This window comes from Lutra lutra, chromosome 7 (assembly GCF_902655055.1).
Source record: "Lutra lutra chromosome 7, mLutLut1.2, whole genome shotgun sequence".
In the NCBI taxonomy this organism is placed as follows: Eukaryota; Metazoa; Chordata; class Mammalia; order Carnivora; family Mustelidae; genus Lutra; species Lutra lutra.
Genome location: NC_062284.1, coordinates 132,868,011 through 132,892,747, shown reverse-complemented (window position 1 = coordinate 132,892,747; position 24,737 = coordinate 132,868,011). Strand labels below are relative to the sequence as shown.

Here is a 24,737-nt window from a genome sequence, read left to right as displayed (position 1 = left end):
GTTGCTGGCTTCCTATAGTTTTCGTCGTCAGTGTTGGTTGGTTTTTCCCTCTTTTTGGAGGTTAGTGGTGATTTAGTCTGTTGTGGTAGCAACTGTTTTTACAATTTGAATTAGTTTGCATTTTTAAAACCTATTTACCTGAGATCTCTTGTGCAGATTGTGGGTTTTCATTGATCTTCCATTTGCTGTGATTGCAGCCAGAGAGATGACACGGGGGAAATTTCTCAACATTCTGGAGAAACCCAAGAAGTAGCAGCTGCTTGTGGACGGGATGTCCGGGGACTGGAACTGCGCCCTCCCTCCCAGTGGAGCTCTGATGATGTGCAACTCTCTGCTTTCCGGTGAGAGGCCGGAGGGTGCCCCTCCAGGACTGACCCTCCCCGCTGCTCCTGGCACTCTGCACCTCTGAGGACATTCGGCGGCAAGAGAGGAATTTGCTCTGTTGAGTCTCAACAGAAGGATGAGCACGGTTACTCAGTCAGCTTCCGGACTTTGACCATCTCAGCCTTGGATGTGGGTGACACCAGAGAGCACATCATTCTTAAAGGTCAAAGTTCTGCTCTGTCATTTCAGAAAGTGATGCAGGAGCCCCAGGATCTTACACCTGATTTGATTCGGTGATGGCAAAGTCAGCTGTGGAACGTTGAGTGGACGTGTTCTTCTGGCTTGTACTTGATATCTTAGGAAGTATTTATGGTGTGAGGAGACCAGAGAACAATTAGATTCTGAAACAGACCAGTGAACTGACCTGTGAACTCTCCGTTATATATTGGGTTCCAAGAATCCCCAGCTGGAGAAGCCAGAGTCTTCTTGACATGTATACCTGCTTTAACAATTCTGTACCTCTCACAATAGTCCCCATGCCCCAGTGCCTTTCATTCCCCACCATCAGTTCTGATTCCAGGAAAGAGGATCCCTGGGTATCGAGTCCCTCCTGGGAGTAAGTAGTGAAAGGCCCATGCAAGGTTGCACTGGGTTCTAGACCTCAAGACCAAGCTAAAGATGGAAGAAATGACTTCTGAGTTCCAGGAATCGGTTAAAGACCCACACTAGAAAGTCAGTATGGCTGAAAAGGTAGGAGAAGGGGATTGTTGACAGGAGTTCCCATTTGATTAAAAAGAAGAATCTCTAATTGACTGTGCTGTGGAATGGTGGCAGTGTTTTGCCCCCCCTTGTCCCCTCTCACAGCAGATATTTCATCAATGTAACAAATACACACATGCACGCACGCGGGAAAAAAGAATTTCCAGACTTAAATGCAATTCCTATGGAGCTCTTTGCCACTTATCTGTTTCTGTGTTAAAACCTGAAAACCTAACCCATGCGTAAAATTGGTTACACATGTTCTCCATATTTTGTCTTGTAAGCCAGCCCCCAGCCTCTGATGTTTCGAGAAGTACATGAGGCTTCCTAACCTTCATGCAAAGAACATCTACATGGCAGTTGGCCTATGGCGTTTGGTTACAAGGAAATTTGTGGTTAAGCTATTGGTCCTGAGTGTCCGTGCTAGGGTGCCACACTCTTCAGTTAAAATAGCTGGTCTGTTAACCATTTCTGACATGTGTGCCTTGTTTCCCACTCTAGAACTAATGTTGGGTTTTTCTCTCAATTTTGCCATCCACGTGATTTTACGTATTGATAAGGAGAAAACTTGAACACGAGTCACAAAGGATGGGTAAGTGAGAAAGAAAAGATTCTGCCTGGATGCGATATAGAAATTTAGGCTGGAGAGGCATAGATTTTAAGTTAGGCCTATTATAGACATTCCTTTTTCTCAAAATGCAGTTGGAGTGGGAGGGAAGGAGAGGGCAAAAAATAGTGCCACAACGTCAAATTTTTCCTTTGCTCGGTTTTTGAGAGTTGATGACATCAGGCACTTTCAAGTGTTTGGGGAAATTGAGACATACATGGAGAATATGAGGATACCTCCCCAAAACCAACTCAGGTCTGTAACCCAAGGCTGTGTAGTTGGTTTTCTGGTCTGCTTTGGCCTTTCTTTTATTGTTATCTTATTCACCAGCACTTAACATAAGTAGATGTTTTAGAATTGCAATATTTATTGGTTTTGTATTTGTCATCCTTAGAAATGTTAATGATGTATTTTTATATTGATAATATAAATGGATGTATAATGTGTGTGTACTTCAGGGTGTTAGAGGACTGTGCTTTGTACTTGATGGTTTCTGTGTCATCATAATAAATATGTCCCTTTCATAGGAGAGTGAGTTTTTCTTTTCCTCAAAGGGCCAAGTTGCATACTTAAAGCATTCATCGGAAAGTACAACTCTAATGATAAATAACCTGCTATTTTCCCCTTAATACCAGAGTGGGTGGTGTGGGGCTTTACGACTATCTACTACTTGGTCTCCCAGCTTCCAGTCTGTTCTACCGGCCATCCAACCTCATTACTGTTCAACTCCCTACAGTATTACTTAAAAACCTTTAATACCTCCTTGTGTCTAATAATAAAGTCTGGGTCTCTTATCCTGGCATTTAAAACACTCTGCATGTAATCCTCATCACCCCTCCTCTCCAGTATATGGAATCTGTTAACAGTTAATCTGAACAGTTCCATTTTCTCACTTAAGTACCTTTGCTCATGCCACTGAGTTCCTAGAGAGTCTCTTTTGCACATTTCAGACCTACCCTTCCTACAAACCCCTGATGAACCACCTGGAAACAATCTTTCTCCCTGCATTTCTACAACACGTACGTATCCCGTCCTTCTGACTTTTACCAACTCTACCTTATATTTAAGTGGTCTGAGTGCATCTCTCTCGTCCCACTGAACTGTAAGCTCCTCTCCTACGCATCTAATTACTCTTCTGTGTCTTCTTTGAGCTGGAAGGGTCCATACCTTCCAGTTAAATATGATGGAAGCAAATGTTTCTCTGCTGCCTACTAAAATCCTTAGTGTGACTTCCTTTTGGACTCTGCTCTAGAACTAGAGAAGAACAAGGATTAGTCCTATCGCTGTCCCCCACGGATAGTTTACCTGCCCTCGAGCAGAGCCTCATCCCCTTTCAGAGAAACATTCCATGTGAGGAAAGCCAATTGCTTGGCACCATTGGCTCATCACTGATTTCCAAGAAAACAACTGGGTGGGCAGTAGATTGTGACCTGGAAAAGCCCGGCCGGCCAGCTGCCTCCACAGGGACAGCGTCATCACCACGCTGCTCTAAATCTTGAGAAATTATTTTTCCAATAAATAATTATATATGACTTGCCCACAGGTTTCTTTGGCCTTCCCTTTGCCATTCTGAGTGCCTTCCTCACAGAAGCATCTGTCGGCTGAGAGGAATAGCACCAGGGCTTCGGAGACAATTTTCAGATTCTTATTCAAGTCTTTTCTCACCAGCAGTCTTGTTTCTTGCTCTCTTCCGTGTCTCGGATTCTTGGTTGGCCTCTGCTGATTCACCTGGCCTTCCTTCCATTGTCAGAGCACCAAAAGTTCACAGGCTATTAACTGTATTAATAGCAAGATGCCATTGTTAATTTTTCTGTGTCTTTTGGTGACCCACTTATATTTTTTAACTGGACGCTTGGGAACTGCTGCTCGTTTGTGGTTCTCTAGCTGCAGCTCCTGTCTTTTGGGCCGTGAAAATGGAGCTGGTGAGTCAATCCATTGCCTTTTCGGTTTTGTTTTGTTTTTTTAAAGATTTTATTTATTTATTTGACAGAGAGAGCTCACAAGTAGACGGAGAGGCAGGCAGAGAGAGAGAGAGGGGGAAGCAGGCTCCCTGCTGAGTGGAGAGCCCGACGCGGGACTCGATCCCAGGACCCTGAGATCATGACCTGAGCCGAAGGCAGTGGCTTAACCCACTGAGCCACCCAGGCGCCCCGCCTTTTCGGTTTCTGAAGGGTGTTTGGACTTCCATAGGAGCTTTGTGATGAAACCAAGAAATTTCCTTTCCGGGGGGTGCTCTGGGCCCTTCTGTTTCCTTCCTCCAGGATTAAGGGCTCGCAAAAAAAGAGAAACAGGCAGAACAGGAAGGGAGGAAATGGGCTGGTGGGCCAAAGTAGATGGTCCCAGAGGTCAGACAGCATGATTCCTTACTAGCTTTCAACTTGTACACAAAATCCATCTCCAACCATTTGGTTACGTTCTCCATTTTCTGTTTGCTTCATCTTGCGCCAACCAGACGGCCACTGCACGGGCTTCTCTTTCCCCAGAGAGCCTTAGAGCCTCCACCCCAAACGGTGGTTTGTAAACCGAGTTTGTAAGTTCCGACTGGCCTCTACCTGACTGTTAAGCCTCTATTGAGTCCTCTCTGGCCCTTGGGGGCTGTGTCCCCGACTCTGCCTAAAGAGGCCACTAGCCTTCCCACTCTCTGCCCCACACTTTTTCTTCATGATCAGGGGCATTTGGGGGCTTCAGGTGGCCCCAGGTGCAACCACGAGGCTCATGGTTGGCACAAGGGCTGGCAGAGCCTGTTAATTAGCACATGAACACCCCAGTGCTCCATTAGCCAGGCCAGGCATTCGGAACCTTCCCCTCCTGTGGGCCCCTTCCTCCTAATGAGAGCGGGAAGAAGGGCCCTCACAAAACACTGCCTCAGAAGAATATTCCGCTTTGTCCCCACCAGTAACCAGGGCTGACAGGATCACTCTGTCCATTTCTCTTCTAATTAGCACAATTCCAGCATGGCCTGAGCCAGCAAATGGAGAAAAGCGATCAAAAGCGATCGGACAACCGTACCGAATCACAAACACAAAGAGGGCCATTCCCTGTAATTAGGTGAGACAATTCCTCAGTCTTTTCTCGGCTGGAGTTTGCCGCTAAGACTCTTGCTGTTTGGGTCCCAGCAACACAAGTTACATGTCTCCCTGGGACACTAATAAGCCCCAAATTGTCTTCCGCTTCACACAACTCTAACCAGAGGACAGATGCCCGAGGGTGGGGGGGAACATATTGAGGGGAGAGGGTGTCTAAACAGCGAAGCAGCTGCGGCAATGTCTCCCCAACTCCAAAAGGCAGACACTGGGGCTGTGGGCAGAGAAGGAAGAGGCCATTCATTTGTTGGGAGAACAGCTCCGGGTGCGGCCTGGTCCCATTGCCTGAAGCCCTGAGAATTCTGGGACCTCAGGAGAGACCCACTCTCTGCTATTTGCCTCACCCCGTTCATTTGCCACCTCTGGCCAGTTGTCCCCTTCGGGTTCTCCTTGTCTCTTCTCCCACATGTCCATGCTGGGGGCATCGTGGGCAGCTACAACCGTGGCACCATCCTTGGACCTGCACCGAAGCCCTATACAGCCATAGTCAACGAACTTGAGGCTAGCTAACGTGCGGCACACACATGGGAATTCTACACTCAAAGAATTCGTGACCTGGAAGGGACACTTCCAGCACCCATTCACTTCTGGGTCTCTGGCTCTCTCACAAGCCTTGCCTTCTATCCCCATTCTCTCTCCTGGAAGATCCCTGTCTTTTTAAACAGAGCAGTGGCCCATCAATGGCTAGGGCAAGAAGCCACCACTGGCCACACTCCATGTGGCTCAAAGGTTGGCCACTTAATAAACGAGACACCGCTCCCTCGGGATTGCAGCCCATTACTGGGATTACTAGGGGTGACACAGCCATGAACTTGGTCATAGCCAGGGACAAAGGAATGCAGGGGAGAGTGGCATGTGGAATCGCAATTAAACTCAAACTCTGAGCTGAGTTGGACTCACACATATTTTCATCTTATCCTGTTCTCTGCCTTCTGTTTGGATCTCTACTTGATGCTTCAGAAAGGGACCCCCAATACCAGAAAACAATTATCTGGAATCCAAGGAGCCAGAAAGCTCAAGTAATAAGAATTGCTTTGTTTTTCCATCTTCCCTGTCTGAGACACACAGAAGTACCAATGAGGTTTGACTTTAAAATAACTTTTGGGAGATGTCAAAGAATCTGACCCAAATTCGTGCAGTCTCTTACAGTTTCTTTGGTTATAAACAGGGATTAGAATAGTACTTGCCACATAATAAGTGCTTAATAAGAATTTGTTGGAAGAGCTGCCCCATGACACTCAGTGTTCACAGCTTTCTTGCTAGTCTCAGTTAAGAGTGTGGATCTGGAGAGAGAAGCAGTGTGAGGTCATGCAATTCACTTCTCTCTGAACCACAGTGTCCTTGGGACATTTCCTACGAGGCAGGCAAGGGGCGTCTGGGGTGCTCAGTTAATCGCCCAATTCTTGGTTTCAACTCAGGTCATGATCTCAGGGCTTTTGTGAGATCGAGCCCTGCATCAGGCTCTGCACTGGGCATGGAACCTGCTTAAGATTCTCTTTCCCCTTCTCCTCCTGCCCCTCCCTCTCCTCAAAAAAAGAAAAAAAAAAAAAAAAGAGAGAGAGAGAGAGAGGCAGGCAAGCATCATGGATAAGGGCATAGATCCTGACGTCAGATTGCCTGGGTCCAAATCCTGTTTTTGCTGTCTGCTAGACATGTAACTGTAAGTAAATCACTTCACCTGTCTGTTTAGTTTACCCGTTTATGGGGTGGGCCCAATAGTAGTGTCGAACTGCTAGGGTAATTGTGGAGATTCAACTAGTACTTGCAAGTATTTAGAACAGCACATAGCCTATCTTACCCATTACATGAGTGCTTGAAGGATATAGCTTTTAAAATGGATTCAATGCATTATTTCATTATTACACTCACATTTGTTAAAAATTGGTAATTCTTACAGGGAAAATAGAATAACTTTCGGCTACCTAGAATAGTTGGAAGGGGTAAAGCAGAGAAGCCATTTCTCTCACTCTTTGCCGAGAGCTGACAGCTTCCTGGGTACCCCTGCCCTCCTCATCCCACCCTCCGGGGCAGCCTGTGCTGGCGTGGACATTCAGCAAGTATCACGGCTGACTCTTTGTTGCTCACAAACAAGGGAAGGAGAGGTGTTCTTTGTGACAGTGGTGGGTTTCTGAGCTGATACTGAGCTTGGCAGAAGCCTCAGCTCGCTGTACTTCCCTAGTCTTGATGGTCCTCCCATTTGTTGAGCATCCACACTCTTCCAGTCACCGCACAGGGGTGCTCTTCCCTGTTTTGCTGTGTCCTCCAGCCCTTCCCACCCCACCCCTACCCCGATCCCGCCATCCTTCTTCCAGATGCTCCCTTTCCAGGCCCAAGCAGGATGCACTTGGGCCTGGACTCCCCCCATCCCCACCCCAGCAGTCTCCTCCGGGCTTTGCCCTCCCTAGGAGCCCGAGGAGAACAGCCTGGCCTGCCTGTGCAGGCCGAGGGCCTCAGGGTCAAGCGGGGCTGAAGGTCACATCCCAGGGCTTTCCCGGATGCGGCCAAGCCCCAGGAGCAGAGCAGGCCCGAGCCAGCGGCTTCACACAAAGGAGCAGCTGAGAAGAGTCAGGTTGGAAAAGTCAGTGACTTCAGACGGAGCGGAAATGAGAAGCATTGGCTGCAGCCACCAGCAAAGCCCTGGGGAGGGCCACGAGGGTTGTATAGGGGTCAGAACCATAAGGGTCTCTGAGGAATAAGGAAAGCAAACTCAGAGAACTTCTTCCTTGGCCTCCTTTTCCCCTCCATTTGTCTCTGCTGTCACTGCCTCCACCTTTTTTGGGGAGGGAGGGAGGGAGGGGCAGAGGGAGAGGCAGAGAGAATCCCAAGCAGGCTCCACAGTCAGTGCAAAGCCCCAGGCTGGACCCAATCTCATGATCCTGAGATCATAACCTGAGAAAAAAATGAAGAGTCAGACGCTTAACCGACTGAGCCGCCCAGGCGCCCCTGCCTCCACCTTCTTCTCGGCAGACCCTCATCCCTTGCTTTTCTCGCAGGGCTGCTTACCTCAAGCCAACTGGTCCTTTGTACCTGGAACTATTGATTAAATTATGGTACATTCACATAGTGAACTATGATGCAGCCAGTTAGTATGTTTGCAAAAGGTTACAATATCATGGAAGAAATAGTTTGTCATAAGGGTAAGCAAAAATAAAATAGCAAGATATAAAATTACAAATGCGACATGATGTCCAATATGGGGGGGTGGGGCAGGATATTATAAGGAAATAGACCCAAGGTGTTAACGGTACTTACTGCCTGGTTGGAGGATGGGGGTGGGTAATTTTTGCTTTTTTCCTACATTTTCCAAACTCCCTACAGAATCACGTGTTGTGTTCATCATATGGGGGGGAAGCCTCTGGAGCTAAGTATATATAGGTAGGTGGGGCTTAAAATGCCCGATCAGTCCAACCTAGTATCACGCACGTGTGCGTGCGCATAGGCAGACTTCACCGGTGACATTTGTTTATGGTAATGAGGTTCATTCTTGTGTATGAACATGTCTATCAATCTGTAAACCTCTAAGTATTTACCAAGCACCCACTGAGCATCCAGCCCTGCCCCAGACCCTACTCCATCAGGTAGAGTGTGGATGAAATGACTTGTGCCCTAAGCACGCTCCTTCCCAGGGCCCCGAGCCTCCTCACATGCTACAGGGCTTTTGCTCAGGAACAGAAAAATGTTCTCTTGCTACATGTTCAGTTAGGGCTGCCAAATAGCTCTTTTTCCTCAGTCCATGCCCCCATAGAAAACTATATCTCACCTAATTTTGATGTTAACTCTTAAAGATGAATTTCCCCAGCTCGGGGGCACGCCAGACATTCCTCCAGATGTCGTGCTGTGAGAGCGTCCTTCACTGCTTTCTTCCTGTTTGTTTTCCCTTCCCAACCAGGAGAGAAGGGGAGGAAAAAAAAAAAAAAATAGAAGAACTTGGGGTCAGGGGTAGGCATGGGTCAGGGCGGCCTGGAGTGATACTCCTCTGTTTTCATCCCAGAGCCAGACAGAGGCACCGCACCCTCCAGAAAGAATGTGAGGTACCTTCTGTGCAAGCTGGGATCTGAGGGACACAAGGGGTGCGTGGGGGGGTGGTTCTCACCTTTATTGGGAACACGTGTGTGTATAGTCAGGGTCCCTGCGAGGTGGGAAGCAGGGCCGCGGAACTGATAAAGAAAGAGACGAGAGCCTCAGGGGCTGGTTCACATGGAATCATGCGGAAGAATGAACTCCATCCTCCGGGCCCCGGCACTGGAGTCTACAGGCCCAGGGATCTAACTAGGTCTTGGAGGGCCTTAAGGAGCTTTGCTCCTCCTTTCCCTCCAACAGAAATAGATGTCATGATGAGTAAGAAAAATGCTGTGCCTGAGACCCCTGCTCCCTCCTCTGGGTCACCGGAGGGATGTGTCCTTGTCCATCCTGTTGCCCAGAGAGGGGCTACTTCCTGCCCAGCTTGGGATAGCGAGACAAAGAGGAAATGTCAGCCACGCACGGCCCTGAAGCCTGCCTGACCCGCAGCCTGAAGAGCCGGGGCCCCAAGATCCGGGCCGCCCTCCCGGAGCAGCGAGGAACACGCCGGAACAGAGAGCTGAAGCCGTTGTTACAACATGAGGATGGCAGGACAGGCGACGACACCTCACAACATCACCAAAGATTGATGCAAATTGGTTTGGTTCTGACCCTGTCACGCCAGGAAGGATAATGATTCCTGCCGTGCGGGGGCCCAGGAGGGGGCGCGTGGTGGGGGCTGTGAGGTTGGGTGGCTCCCTACGCATCCTCATTAATGATCTGAAAGACAGGGGGAAACAGCATGCTAATGAAACCTGCAGATGATTGGTGTCCCAAACCCCAGAGAGGACAGAGAAATAGCACCGCGAGACCCAGAGAGCTTAGAAATATGGGCAGGAGATTGTCAAATGAGGTTCGTCTTGGGAAAATGAAAGTCGACGTGTCAGGCAGGAATGATGAAGGTGCCTCTGGGTGGAGGCCTCTGAACCTGGATAGCAGAGATGGGTGGTGGGGCAGGTGGTTGAGTGAGGGATAGGGTCTGGGGTGTGGTGGGGGGAGACAGAGGAGCTGGCCTTGAGGACCCAGGGGACAGATCCCCTGTATATTCCTGGCGGGCCTGACCACAGCCTGAAGACTGGAGCCAGGCTATGGAGCCAGGCAGGTGGCTGTGGCCCTGTGGCCTTGGAGAGCCGGGGCCCCTGGGCAAGGCTGGACTCTGGCTTCACAGCCCCAAGCTATGCCTATTTGCATTCAAGCCACTGAAGCTAAAAATGGCATTTTGACTTGAAGAACGAAGATGAAACAAGCCCAAACATATTTATTTTAAAATGTTGCCCCAAATTATTGAAAATAAGCTTATCAGGAGTAGGGGAGGGGCACCTGGCTGGCTCAGTTAGTAAGAGCACGTGACTCTTGATCTTGGAGTTGTGAGTTTGAGCTCCACGTTGGGTGTAGAGATTATTTAAAAAAAAAAAAAGAAAATTATGGGAAAGAAATATGTCCCCCATCTTCAGTTGTTTCCCATTCAGTAAACATTGTGTGGAGGTATAATTCATTTGCATTAAGCATACATACAAATATTAAACGAACAGATCAGTGAATTTTTTAAGCAAATCACTTAACCTCACCAAGTCCTGATTTCTTTGTCTAAACTGGGTACAACAGCAATGCATATCTCACAACTGTACGGTGACGATTAAATGAGATAGAATATGTAAGCCCCCTAGGACATGGTGTACACTATGTGGGTGATGATTATTACTATTTATTACTCTCTAATTTTATTCCCTAAGCTTTACTCCTAACTCTCCAAGTAAAGGATAAACTTCTTGAAGTCAGGGACTATCTTAAAATTCTTTTTCAGTGTATAGATGCTGAATAAATCTTTGTTTGAGGGGCGCCTGGGTGGCTCAGTGGGTTAAAGCCTCTGCCTTTGGCTTAGGTCATGGTCCCAGGGTCCTGGGATCGAGCCCCACATCGGGCTCTCTGCTCAGCAGGGAGCCTGCTTCCTCCTCTCTCTCTCTGCCTGCCTCTCTGCCTACTTGTGATCTCTATCTGTCAAATAAATAAATAAATAAAATCTTTAAAAAAAAATCTTTGTTTGATATGTTGGTAGTGCCAGAATTCCCTTTTAATAGGAATAATTTTGTTCTAACCCTACTCAGAACTACTTTCAATGAAATCTTTCTTTAAGGGGCACCTGGGTTAAGAGGTTAAGCCTCTGCCTTCGGCTCAGGTCATGATCTCAGGGTCCTGGGATCGAGCCCCGCATCGGGCTCTCTGCTCAGCAGGGAACCTGCTTCCTCCTCTCTCTCTGCCTGCCTCTCTGCCTGCTTGTGATCTCTCTCTGTCAAATAAATAAATAAAATCTTTAAAAAAAAAAAAAAAGAAACAAAGTCAAGAAAGGAACAAGGGGCCCCTGGGTGGCTCATTCATTTAAGTGTCTGCCTTTGGCTCAGGTCATAATCCCAGAAACCTGGGATCAAGTCCCTCATTGGGCTCCTTGCTCAGGGAGGAGTCTGCTTCTTCCTCTCCCTCTGCTTGCCACTCCCCCTGCTTGTGCGCTCTCTCTCCCTGACAAATAAATAAATAAAAATCTTAAAAAAGAAAAGAATAACATTAAAAAATGAAAACTAAAATGAAACAAAGCCAAGAAAGAAAGAAACAAGGGGTGGCTGGGTGGCTCAGTCGTTTAAACACCCAACTCTTGATTTCAGGGTATCAGGATTGTGAGTTCAAGCCCCATATTGGGCTCCATGCTGGACATGGAAACAAACAAACCAAAATAAAATGCTGATACCACACATTTTTTCAGACAGAACATTCCCCATAAGATTGTGCTAACAGCACAGCCACCGTTGGATGAAATCTTAACCCAAAGGAAAGGAACCTGGCTTTTGAGTCCAATCCAGATCTGAATTAGGGTAACTAACCATCCAGTTTGCTTGGGACTCAGGGGTTACCCAGGGCAAGGGATAGTCCCACTGATGGGACAGTTGTTCCCTCTAGTCTGGACCCAAGCTCTGCTACTTCATAGTTTTCTGGCCTCAGATAGTAATCCTGGCCTTGTTGAAACGTTTTCTCTTCAGTCAAGGGGTTTGTTGGAAGGATCCAAAGAGATGCTGTTTGATAGTTTAGCAGTGTGTTTGACACATAATAAATGCTCAGTGAATTTTTTTTTACTTTTCTTACTAACATATAATGTATTATTAGCCCCAGGGACACAGGTCTGTGAATCGCCAGGTTTACACACTTCACAGCACTCACCATAGCACATACCCTCCCCAATGTCCATAACCCAACCACCCTCTCCCTACCCTCCTCCCCACTGCAACCCTGTTTGTTTTGTGAGATTAAGAGTCTCTTATGGTTTGTCTCCCTCCCAATCCCATCTTGTTTCATTTATTCTTTTCCTACCCCCCCAGACCCCCCATGTTGCCTCTCAACTTCCTCATATCAGGGAGATCATATGATAGTTGTCTTTCTCTGATTGAGTTATTTCACTAAGCAAAATACCCTCTAGTTCCATCCACATCATCGCAAATGGCAAGATCTCATTTCTTTTGATGGCTGCATAGTATTCCATTATATATATATATATATATATATATATATATACATACACATACACACACATACTAATACCACATCTTTATCAATTCATCTGTTGATGGACATCTAGGTTCTTTCCATAGTTTGGCTATTGTGGACATTGCCACTATAACATTTGGGTGCATATGCCCCTTCGGATCACTACATTTGTATCTTTAGAGTAAATACCCAGCAGTGCGATTGCTGGGTCATAGGGTAGCTCTATTTTCAACTTTTTGAGGAACCTCCATGCTGTTTTTCCAGAGTGGCTGCACCAGCTTGCATTCCCACCAGCAGCGTAGGAGGGTTCCCCTTTCTCCGCATCCTCGCCAGCATCTGTCATTTCCTGACTTGTTAATTTTAGCCATTCTGACTGGTGTGAGGTGGTTTCTCATTGTGGTTTTGATTTGTATTTCCCTGATGCCGAGTAATGTGGAGAAATGCTCAGTGAATATTGACATAAACTGTCAGATTCCACATAAGCAAAGTGCAGAAACAGGCATAAACTAATTTATGATGACAGAAGTCAAAACAGCGGTTACCCTTGTCAGAGACCAACTAGAAAGGACCTTGCCTTCTGCAGGGCTAGACATGTTCAAGGTGCAAATACTGAGCTTTATCACCTCTGGGAAGCCAAACATGATATTTGGGTTACCAAAACCATTCTTCGATACTCTGTTGGTCATGTAAATGAAGGAAGAAAGAGAGAGGAGAACTTCAATTTGTTTTCAAAATGGGGCAAGTTAAATAAAAAGAATCCGCAGAGAACTTCAGTTCTTACTTCTCCCTTCTACATGCTCCATCCTACAAAACAAAAGCTTCTGTTTTGCTGTGCTCAGCTGTCCTCTCTGCCTCCACTCATGCAACACACTTCTAACATCCCCATCATATGGCCTCGATTTGAGAACCATGTTGTGCGGCTTTGCTTGGCTCTCTCCCGAACTCTTTCTTTTCTAATGGGAGCTACTGTCCCCTCCACAGCCAGTGGGGGCATTGGTTCCCCAAGAGGACTCTCAAAACTGACTCCCCTCCCCTACCTCAAAGCCTCCCTACCAGGAATGCGGAGTCACCAAGTCTACGTGACCTTGAGGAATATATAGTCTTTGTTCATTCCACTTCTAGGTATATCCCCAACAGAAGTGAGTGCTGGCATTCACCAAAGGACATGTGCAAGAATTTGAATAGCAGACATGCCTGGGTGGCTCAGTCAGTTAAGCGTCTGCCTTCGGCTCAGGTCACAATCCCAGGGGTCCTGGGTTTGAGCCCTGCATCGGGCTCCCTGCTCAACGTGCTTCTCCCTCTCTCTCTCCCTCTCCCTCTGTTATCTCCCTCACTCTCACTCTTTCTAGAATAAATTAATTAATAAAATTTGAAAAAAAAAGAATGTTGATAGCAACTTTATTCATGGGAGTCAAAAATTGACAAAAAACCCAAATGTCCATCAAGAGAATGAATAAATTGTCATATATTTATACACTGGAATGTCAGTCAGCAGTAAAAACACACTACTGTGCGTCACACAGTAACATGGGTGAATCTCACAAGCAAGAATGAGAGAATTCTTGTGCTTGTTATGGCAGTTATGTAAGGACATACCTGTGTGATTCTAGAATGGGCAAAACTCATCTAGAATGGTAGAGGCCAGAATAGTGGTTACCTTGGGGTGCTGACTGGGAAGGGGTACAAGGAGTCTTTTGGAGGGTAGGAAATAGTTCCTATAGTGAGCAGAGTAGTGGTTACACAGGGCTATATGCACATGAGCGTCTATAGAAACATCCATCGAGGGGCGCCTGGCCGGCTCAGTTGGTAGAGCGTGCAACTCTTGATCTCAGGGTTCTGAGTTCAAGCCCCATACTGGGTATGGAGAGTACCTAAAAATAAAATCTGGGCCACCCTGGGGCACAGTGGGTTGAGCATCTGACTCGTGGCTTCCACTCAGGGCTCAGGGAGTGGTCTCAGGGTCATGAGATCAAGCCCCGAATCTGGCCAAGTGCTCAGCAGGGAGTCTGCTTAAGATTCCCTCTCTGTTTCCCTCTGCCCCCTCTGCCCCCTCTTCCCCTCTGCCCCATGCTCACTTTCTAAAATAAATAAATCAATCTTTTAAAAAAAATAGAATCTTTGAAAAACAAACAACAACAACAAGAACATTCACCAAGCTGTGCATTTTGTAGTTCTATGTTCTACTGGGTGCTGTCTATGCCGCCATTAAAACAAGTGAATTTAGGGTCCTCTGTGCCCCTAAAGGGAAACTTAAGGAAAGCTCCCACAATGCCATGGAGTTGACTGTGGCAATAACACAGGAGAATCTAGAACATCTCAGACTCATCCTAGCTTCTAAACTAAAGAGTCAGAGGGAAGGATAGAGAAGGTTCAATATGTCCCTTTGGCAGCTACTTTCCATCCTTCACCAGCAAATGAGGCTAAGGGCTGGGGGGGGGGTCCCCGTTCTGTGCTTTCCCTCTGTGACCTTGGCACGGGGAAGGGGTGTGAGCTGAATGCCAAGGGTGATAGAAACCCTGATGCTTTGGCTGTCTTGTGAGGGATTATCAATCTCTATCTGCCCCTCCCCTGGGAACTCAGTCCCAAGACGGGCTGCTCGAAGGCCTAGACCTGGTCTGGCTTCCCTGTTCCTCCAGAGCTGACATTTCATAGGCGCTCGGTGCACAGCTGCCCAAGGGATGCCTGAATCCATGGCCTCCAGTCATATTAATTTCCTCCCACCTGGAGCAGACGACTGATCTCAAAGCTACAGATGTGCTCTTTGACTCATGGGTTTTAGGTGATCCTTCCTAAAAGAGTTGGCATCCTAGGTGAGCGCCTGGCATCTCTGACTTGCTTCTGTCCAATGCAGTTCTAATCTGCTAGAAAAGACCTCCAGTTCCCGCTCTAACCAAGTTTCCCAGGACCATTCGAAGGTTCCATCCCCACCCCCCACTCCTAGCAAAGAGCTGTGTGGATGGAGGCTAGGACGACAGTGTTCAGTCCCTTGCAGAGATTTCTGTACTATCCGAATAGGTAGCCATTAGACACATGTAGCTATTACATTTAAATTAAAAGTAAAAAAAATTTAAAATTTTGCTCGTTGCCCTAGTCAGGTGCTCCATAGCCACATACAGCTGCTGACTACCATATTGGACAGGGCAGAACTCCATACATCTCCATCATCACAGAAAGTCTGTTGGACAATACTGAATTCTAGATGATCTTCAGACCCTCTAGAACAGCCTCTGGAGGAGAAGAGGAAGGAAGTGAGGAGGACCGGACCCCTCCCCCAAGTTCCAAAAAGCCACCCTGCCTTATGAATTCAGATTTCAAGTTAGGTTTCATTTAGGGGGAAAAAAAGCTCTATTGCTTTTCAATTTTACAGTGCTTTTTGAAAAGACAATAAATACAAACCATATTTACTTACTTATAGATATATTTATATTTTTTAAAGATTTATTTATTTGTCAGAGAGAGAGAGCATGAACAGGGGGAAGAGCTGGCAGACGGAGAAGCAGGTTCCTCGCTGAGCAAGGAGCCCGATGTGGGACTTGATCCCAGGACCCTGGGATCATGACCTGAACCAAAGGCAGACAATTAACCAACTGAGCCACCCAGGCATCCCACAAACCATACTTAAAATAAGCATATTGTAAAACAACAACAACAACAACAAAAAAACCCAAAAAACAAAAAACCTCTCCCCATCCCTTGACTCTCAGGCCACGAGTCACTAGTTTGTGGGAGCTGCACCCGGTCCTACTGGGAGGTCTTGCTTTTGCTCCCACTTAATTCATCTTGGGTCTGGTTCATATTGGTACGTACAGATCGCACAGCAGCCTACGGTCCCAGTGTATGGATATACTGTAATTTATTTAGCTATGATGGACATTTAGGTTGTTTCTGGTCTTCTGCTGCTACAGACTTCACCGTAATGGACAAATCCCTTGTATGCATCCTTGTGCCCGTGCATAGATATCTGTAGAATGGATGACTAAGGAGGGAATTGCTAGGTTAAAGGTCACATGCTGAATTGTCCCCCTTAGGTGGTTGCAACAGTGAGTTCTTTCCCCACGCCCTCAGCAGTGCTATTTGCAGTCCTGCGGGCTTCCTGCAAATTAACCCTGGCTCCTCTCGCGAGAGACCTTCCGTTGCCTCCTGCAACCCATCCCACCCACCTTCCTTTTCTTCTTGTCCCTCCCTCCCGCAGCCGACCGTAGTTAACTTTCCCGGGCATTCACCAGGCTCCCGGGGACTGGTCTAAAACTCTGACTTCAATGCCTCATATATTCTTCACCAGTCTCAGGAGGTGTAGAAACTACTGTTGTTCCCATTTTACAGAAGAGTAGCCTGAGGCTTAGCGATTCACTAATTCATGGTCACCTGGCCGAGTCAATCCCAGGTCTGCCTCACTTCAAAGCCGATGCTTATTACTAGTCGGCTTCCCCACGCTCTCCTCTGCCCTTGCCCCTTCTCCTAGCTGTTCCCCCCATGAACAGCTACCTACCTCTCTTCAAGTGCCTTCCTTTGCCCCCATGCCATGAGCCCTCCGTTCCTGTTCACTCCCTCCTTCCTACGGTCAAGGCACACGCCTCCTCCTCCGCTGCCTTGGTTTCCTCTGTTCTTGGCCTTGGGACTGCCCTACCTGTACACTGGCTCCGCCCAGCCCTCCCCCAGGTGCTCACCTTTGCCCACAGGGCTGGGGAGGGAGAAAGCAACGGCTTCTGTCACCTGACCCTACTCAGCCAATTCACGAAGACAAGATGTCAAGTTAATGAGCCTGCGGGCCTCTAATTAGCTGTCAATTACCTCAAATTAATCAACTCCTCGCCTAATTAAGCATTATCGGCAGGTGGGCACAAAGCAGAGCATTGTGTGGGAGCCATGAGAAAAGCCGGGCTGGCAAACTTGGTTAGGATCAGCCCTGTGCACTGCGCCTGCCTCCCCACCGCTCTCAGCTACCCGCCTGGCACAGAGGCACAGGGGGCCCTCCGCCCACCATGGTCCCTACACCCCGGGTACCCCATGGACCTCCTGGGCAGCGGGCGGACTGTGCCTGACGAGTGGGAGGTGCAGAGCCTGGAGACAGGTGGGACAGCCGTTGGTGGAAACTGTGGCCAGGCCGAGGAAGGCCATGTGAAGGGGAGGTCAGCTCCCGGCGTTGGTTAGAGCCCGGGGCGAAAGCTGGGCTCTGAGCTGGACAGAGCAGGGGGCCGGAGGCAGGTCCTGCCTGGAATTTCAGGCCCGTGTGGGCAAGCAGACTGGTTTCCAGTCTGGCCTTGCCACTCGTGAGCTCGGTGACCCCAGGAAGTGACTTTACTTCTTTGATTCATCTCTGAGAAAAGTTGAGAATCATTTTTTAAGAGACCTTACTGGATCTTTAGGAAGATTAAGTGAGATGATGCCTGTGAAACACTGGCCCCATGTTTAGTGTTCAATGGTTTTTAGGAGTGACTGAAGCAGGTAGGTGGGTGCCTGATCAGAGAACCATTCAAATGGTGCCATGTGTCCCCAGGTTCTGCAGTACACCCCTGAAAAAGGTCAACGGGGTGCCGAGGACGTGCTGGGTGCTGGAAGCTGGGGTGTCCTGGCTATATCCTGCTCTCCACCCCTCATGTCCCAGCACCTTCAAGCGTACACACACACAGCCCTGGGTGCCATCCGGAGCTCCCCAGGTGTGGTAACCACAGGTCTCTAACTAGTGACCAGGAAGAAGAGAGCAAATGAGGGCCCCTTCCTACTTGGGTTTGGGGCTGCAGAACATAGAGAAAAGGGCGCATCCAGGCACCAAGTTCATGCCCCCAGCTGTGGTCCTAGAAATTGAATAGTGTGCCCTCTCTGCTTAGCACAGGACAGGTTGAGGCTGGGGACCAGCTGGCTAGATGTGTGCCCCCACTGATGGTCAAATGCCATCACACCCATCCGATTCTGTGCCCTGATTCCACTCCAATCGTCCCTTGAAATCAATGCACCCAATTTCTCATCTGTACCTCCTACCTTGACCCCGGCACAGGATGCCCTCTCCCTGCTTCTTGGGGCAGCAGAGGTCCTCGGCCTTGCTTCTGAGCTTGGAAACATCTTCCCCTTCCCTGACTAAATCACTAAGTCGTTTAGCAAATATTTATTGTGCCTACTAATTAAAGCTTGCAGTGTAAAGGGAAGATGGTTGGATAAACACTGACAAACCACTAAGGCACTCTCTGGAGATGTGAGCGTGATGAGAGGAGCAGAAGGGAGCTAGTATTGTGAAGTACCTAGCAGATGCTGGCAGGAGTGGCAAAGCCAGATGTGGGTGCCAATTCTTCTGAATCCTGTCCACTTCCAGCAATCAGGTCTGTGCCCAGAGGCGGGGATGGGGAGGAAGGGTAACCAGGTGGATGCTACCTCCACCTGGGCCAGGGCAGATGAGGCCTCCCATGGAAAGGGAAGCTTGAGTTGAGCCTTGAAAGAGGCAATGTATTCTAGACAGAGGGACCAGCAAATGTGAAGGCCCAGAGGCATACAAAGGACCTGGAGGGTTTGGGAAATAGATATTCTTTCCTGAGTACGTGAAGGAGCCTCAGTAAATGCTCACTGCCCAGGGACCAAGAGCAGGATCTCAGAGGCCTTCAAAAGAGCCATTCTAGTAGGGATTGGGGGACCCCTGGGAAGACTTGCCTAAACTCTGACCTGTCTTAGGGGAGCTGAATTCCACAGGGATCGGACCCAGAATTTCACTGAATGAAGCTGATTGAGTGTATCTCCAGAAGGAGAGGTAAGGATCTGGAGCAGTGGGACCTTCCTGAAACCCCTGAAATCACATCATTCTGTAGCCTGCCTCACAGGAGAGAAGCCCGCTTCCTCTCTGGTACCCCTACAACACAGCCCCCAAACCAATGCTGAGTACACGGTGACGCCTGTGAAACATTTGGGGGATGTACTTTGTTTCTCCCTGTCACATACTGACACGTACAAGCGTGCAGGAGCTTGCTTTAAGCCCAGACCTATTTATGCCTCTGGAAATTTTGGAGTTGAGAGGAAGAGTTCCACCAGGCCTGGAAGGGAGGAGACGTGCACTGGGAGCTGAGAGGCAGGGCCGTGTGAAGGAGGAGTCTAGGCCACCGGGCTATGGGCACAGGAGGCAGCAGCAGTCCTGTCTTTCTGGGACCATCCTATCCCAGATCCCATGACGCCCCACCTCCTTGTGATCCTTTCTTACTTCAGTAAGTTAGGTCTCTGGACCTGGACCCCACCCAGAATCCTCCATCCAAAGCACCTGGCACGCAGGTAGAGCATAGTCAGAGGAGTCCCGGCCCCTGGGGCGGGGGAGGGGGAAGGCATTATACAGACCAGCCAGGCCAGTGGTTCTGATGGAGCCATAAGAACACCCAACTGGAGGGACGCCCTCGCAGAGTTGGGGGCTGGATTTTATTATACGAACAGTACAGAGCCCGGTGAGAGCATCAGTGAGTACACAATACCTGGGTATACTGTTATGTTTAATGTTTAGGTTTATCAAGATAGGTAATGCATACACAGTTTTTATTTTTTATATTTTAAAAATTTTTATTTTTTTAAAGATTTTATTTCTTTATTTGAGAGAGGCTGAGAGTGAGCAAGAGAGAGAGAGAGCGCACAAGCAGGGGGAGCAGCAGACAGAGGGAGAGGGAGAAGCAAACTCCCCAACGAACAGGGAGCCCGAAGTGGGGCTCGATCCTAGGATCCTGGGACCAAGACCTGAGCTGAAGGCAGATGCTTAACTGACTGAGCCACCCAGGAGCCCCTAAAGATTTTATTTTTAAGTAATCTACACACCCAGCGTGGCACTCACACTCACAACCCCAAGATCAAGAGTCACGAGCTCCATCAATGGAGCCAGGTGCCCCACATAAACAGTTTTTAAAACCAAATTAAGGGCGCCTGGGTGGCTCAGTTGGTTAAGCGACTGCCTTCAGCTCAGGTCATGATCCTGGAGTCCCGGAATCGAGTCCCACATCAGGCTCCCAGCTCCACGGGGAGTCTGCTTCTCCCTCTGACCTTCTCCTCACTCATGCTCTCTCTCACTGTTTCTCTCTTCTCTCAAATAAATAAATAAATAAAATGTTTAAAACCAAATTAATAGGGCCGCCTGGGTAGTGCAGTTAAGCCTCTGCCCAGAGTCCTGGGATCGAGTCCTTGAGTGAGTCTTCTTGCCCAGCTGGGAGCCTGCTTCTCCCTCTGCCTGCTGCTACCCCTGCTTGTGCTCTCTCTCCACCTCTGAGAAATAAATAAAATCTTCAAAAAAAAAAAAAACTATATAGTTGTTGAGGTTAAGAAAGTATCCCTTCCTGTAAAAGCCTTACTGAATGCCTAATAGTGTTGGGTCACCATGTAGGTTTCCTGCTCAAACCGGAGCAGGAAAAGGACTGCCCTGAGCGACTCTGAATTGTTTTACATTTAAAAAGGTGGTTCCAGGGGCGCCTGGGTGGCTCAGTGGGTTAAAGCCTCTGCCTTCAGCTCAGGTCATGATCCCAGGGTCCTGGGATCGAGCCCGGCATCGGGCTCTCTGCTCGGCGGGGAGCCTGCTTCCTCCTCTCTCTGACTGTCTCTCTGCCTGCTTGTAATCTCTGTCAAATAAATAAATAAAATCTTAAAAAAAAAAAAAAGGTGGTTCCAGCCGAACAGGTGGAACCCCTGACCTGGCCCCCACTTACCGCGAGGCAACTGAGGCTGCAGAAGGCAATCTACTGGCGCCTGGTTCCAGAAGGTCCCCTTGGGTTCCCGGGCAGCCCCAAGTCCAGCCTGGGCAAACGCTCCCGCGTGCCTGGGCTTCGGGCTGGGTGAGCCGGGGTTAACAGGCCGGCACGCAAGCTAAAGGCAGGCCGCTCTCACCACGGGCGTCTAGTTAGAAGGGGGTTAGGACCCTTGCTGCCCGCCCCCCACCCCCACGCTGATGCCGGGACGAACGCTGCCCGGCCTCGCCACCCGCCCGGCCTGGAGGGGCTTTCGCGCCGTCACCGCTAGAGGGAGCCAGGGGCCGCCCGCCCTCCACGGCCTCTGGCTCCGCGAGGCTCCTTCGGGTCATTAAGCCTCAGGTCCCTGAACTTGGCCCAGGGTCCTGCACGGCGCCCCCTGACCCAACCCTCCCCTGCCGCGCTACTGCTCGCCTTGTATACATGAGGACAGAGAGAGGCTAGCAGACGAGCCCTGGGTGGCACAGCTAAGGCAGGGCAGAACCAGAAATCCAGGGCGTCTGGTGGGGACCCCTCCGTGCATCACGGGTTCTCCCTCAAGGTCTCAACCTTCCTCGCTGTAGCCTCCTATCCAGACGGGGAAACCGAGGCACAGGGCAATGCCGCGTTATACTGTGCGTGGGTGGCCCAGACTGTCAGGCCTAGGCAGGAGGCTAAAGCTAGGAGGCCAGCCCCTTGACAGATGATCGCAGCAGGAAAGGCTGTGAGGGGCAGAGGGTGCCAGCCTGCCTCAAGGTGGGGGGGGGACACTGCTAGTGACTCTCTCCTTGGGGTGGGTGACAGCTGTAGCCTGTGGTGGGAGGCCAGAGGCCCCACACGCTAATAACTTTCACTCACTGCCTGAAGGCTAATCCCATTACTCTGCCGGACCCTCTGGGACCACCCTCCCTAGCTCTCCTTAATCCCCTGCCTCCCTCTGGGAATGGTCCAAGGCCCTACTCACTGGCCCCCCGCCAGCCCCAGATACACACAGTCCTCACCCCCTCAGGTCCCATCAGACACCTGTGTCCACCCTCACGTGATTCCTGGGGTCCCAAAAGAACAGCCGGGAGGGCTGGAGGCCCAACCTTCTCGACCTGCCTCCCCTGTTGCCCTGCCCCTGTCTGCCTGTCCCCAGGGCGCCTTCCCCAAATGGCCTCCAGCGGGGCTCCAGGTTTTCGGAGCCTCCCGTCCCCTTCTAAGCAGGCTTCTGTTGTAGTTTCTGTTGCAGGCATTGTCCGTGGAGAGCTGAGGTCCCTGGTATTTTCATCTGTAGAGCAGACACAGCAGCACCCACGTCATGCAGTCTTCTGCTAATGTGAGACGCTACGTAGCAAGAATTGAGGGCCACCCCTGGCCCAGAGGGAGCACGCTGAGTGGTCCGTGGCTATCCTGGCTATGGGCCAGGCGGCCAGGTCAGATACATAAAGGAAGTAGATTTAGTCTGTGTTTCCAGAAGGAAGCCTCATGGCCTGCGGGGGCGCCCTGGACTCACAGAGTCCTCACGCTGAGGTGGTCGGAGCCCCTAGTCTGGCCAGGTATGGGCTCTTACTCTGCTCCTTCCCATGCTCCACCAGGAACCGAGCCCAAGAGCTCAGGGGTTCCAAGGCCTAGACTCCCCCTCAGGAAGCAGACGGGAAACTCAGGGGTAGAGACAGCTGCATGGGGGCTCCCGAGTGGCGGGGTCAGTTCAACCACTGACTCCTAGTTTTGGCTCAGACCATGATCTCACGGTTGTGAGGTGGAGCCCTGTGTCGGTCTCTGCGCTCCTCACAGAGTCTGCTTCTGATTCTCTCCCTCTCCATCTCAAATAAAGAAATAAAATCTTTAAAAAGAGTGAGAGAGAGAGCACTACACAGTGGTGGAGCTGAAATCAAATGAAGCTCTGACTCTGGAATTCTCCAGAACGTTTTACTGTTTCTCAGGATCCACTTCTAATGAGGAGGGCTGATGGGTCTGAGAACTGCCCCCCCAAGAAGTAGTGGGCTCCCCACTAGCCAGAAGCATTCAAAGTGATGCTGACAGACAATCTAATCAGGCAGAAACCCTGAGGTCCCATGACAGGCCCCAATCCCCTCAGCGCCCCTGTCACCCACTTCCAGCCTGGGCCAGCTCACTGCCCCCTCCCCAGCCTGGGCCCAGGGGGGTCCCCTTTGGCCCTCAGCCTCCCTCTCCCCTACCTTCTGCTGTTGCTCATTTACATAAATTATCTCTCCCCAATTATCCATCCAGCTGTCCCAACGGTGATCTGTGAATGAATTAAAAATGGAATATAATTTAATAATGGCTGATTAGAAGGAGATTAGTTGTTATATAAAAAGGAAAAGCCAAGAGCCAGCTAGTTGCCCTTAATCTGAGCCAATACCATCGTTATTCAGGGAAGACTACCCTGGCCACCATCAGGCTAGGCAGGCATTGGGGGGCAAGGGTTAGAGGCGGGCCCGGTGGGGCCAGACCACCCCAGAGAGGAGATCAGTGTGCTGAGGGCTGGAGTTTGAGTACCAACTCAGCTGTGGGGCCTGGGCAGTTTCTGTTACTTCCCTGGGCCCCCCTCCCTCCTTCCTTCAAAGTGGGCTTAGGTGGTTTCTGGGCTCCCTTCTTGCTCTAAATTCCAGCTGCTCTCAAATCAAACCTCTGGGCTTTCCCAAGGCCACAGTGAAAGATCCGGTCTGACCCCTGCTAGGCATAGTACCTGGGCAGTCAGGAGTCTGGTGTTCAGGCCCTGCCTCCCAGGAAAACACAAGAGTGGGGGACGTAGACCTCCCCAGGAGGGGGTCAGCCTGCCTGGGAGAGGCAGTCAGAGAAGAGACTGGGGTTGGTTACACCAGAAAGGCTCCATAGAGGAGAGTCTGGCCAAGAGGAAGAGGGGTGAGTGCCCAGCATAGCCTCTGGGCCCCCTTCAGCTCAGCTGAATGACCAACCTGGTGAAGGGGGCATGTCTCTGAGGTTCCCATTCATCGTTTCACCCTCTGCTCACAGGCACCTCATCCAGGAAGACTTCCCTGATCTCCCCTGCTTTGGCGTCTCCCCAGGGCTCCCATAATGCCCTGTAATTTCTCAGCGCTCTTAGCACATCTGCTTACAGGCATTCGTCTCCCAGCTTGTGAGCTCCAGAGGACAGGAACCATGGCTTTTTCATCTCGGCCTCACCAGTGCTGGGGACACAATAGTTGCTCAACAACAACATTGAATAAATAAAGATGCCTCCCCCAAAAAGCCTTCTGTGATTGCCCTCACATAGGTTTAGTGTTCCTTTCTATGCTCCCAAAACACTCTAAGATTCTGTCTTTAAAAACTAGGCAAGTCACTTGTGGAGAAGTAATATATATAGACAAATAGTTCCAGATAAAGACAGATAGACAATGAGCAAAGTGGTTTAGAGGACAGGCTCAGAGTCACACTGCCTGTGTATGAATCGCAGGCCCACTTAAAACTGTGTGACCTTGAGCATGTTATTCATTTCTCTGTGCCTCGGTTCCCTCATCTGTAGAATAGGTGTGTTTAATTTCCTACCTCATAAGGTTTTTATGAGGATAAGATGGGTAGATAGAGGAAAAGCACTTCGAACTGTGCTTAGCTCATAAGTGAGCGCTTAAGAAGCCCCCGTGGGTATTAATGGAGCTTGTCACACCATGTGGTTTTCTCCCCAGTGCTGGGCTCCCTGAGAACCAGGACAAGACTTTTCAGCTCTCTGTCGACAGT

At 49.5% G+C, this 24,737-nt stretch overlaps 1 protein-coding gene across 2 annotated transcripts in view; it reads left to right on the top strand.

The window, feature by feature from the left end:
- Positions 1 to 24,241, top strand: part of LIN52 (lin-52 DREAM MuvB core complex component) — a 142,991-nt gene extending 118,750 nt beyond the window's left edge. The window contains exon 6 of one of the 2 annotated variants that reach the window (XM_047737262.1): positions 24,015 to 24,241. In XM_047737262.1, the coding sequence (XP_047593218.1) occupies positions 24,015 to 24,088 (74 nt within the window). In that variant the 3' untranslated portion in view covers positions 24,089 to 24,241. Of the gene's footprint in view, positions 1 to 197; positions 2,220 to 24,014 lie in introns of those variants that run through there. The other variant, XM_047737263.1, reaches the window with a different exon arrangement.
- The last annotated feature ends 496 nt before the right edge of the window (positions 24,242 to 24,737 follow it).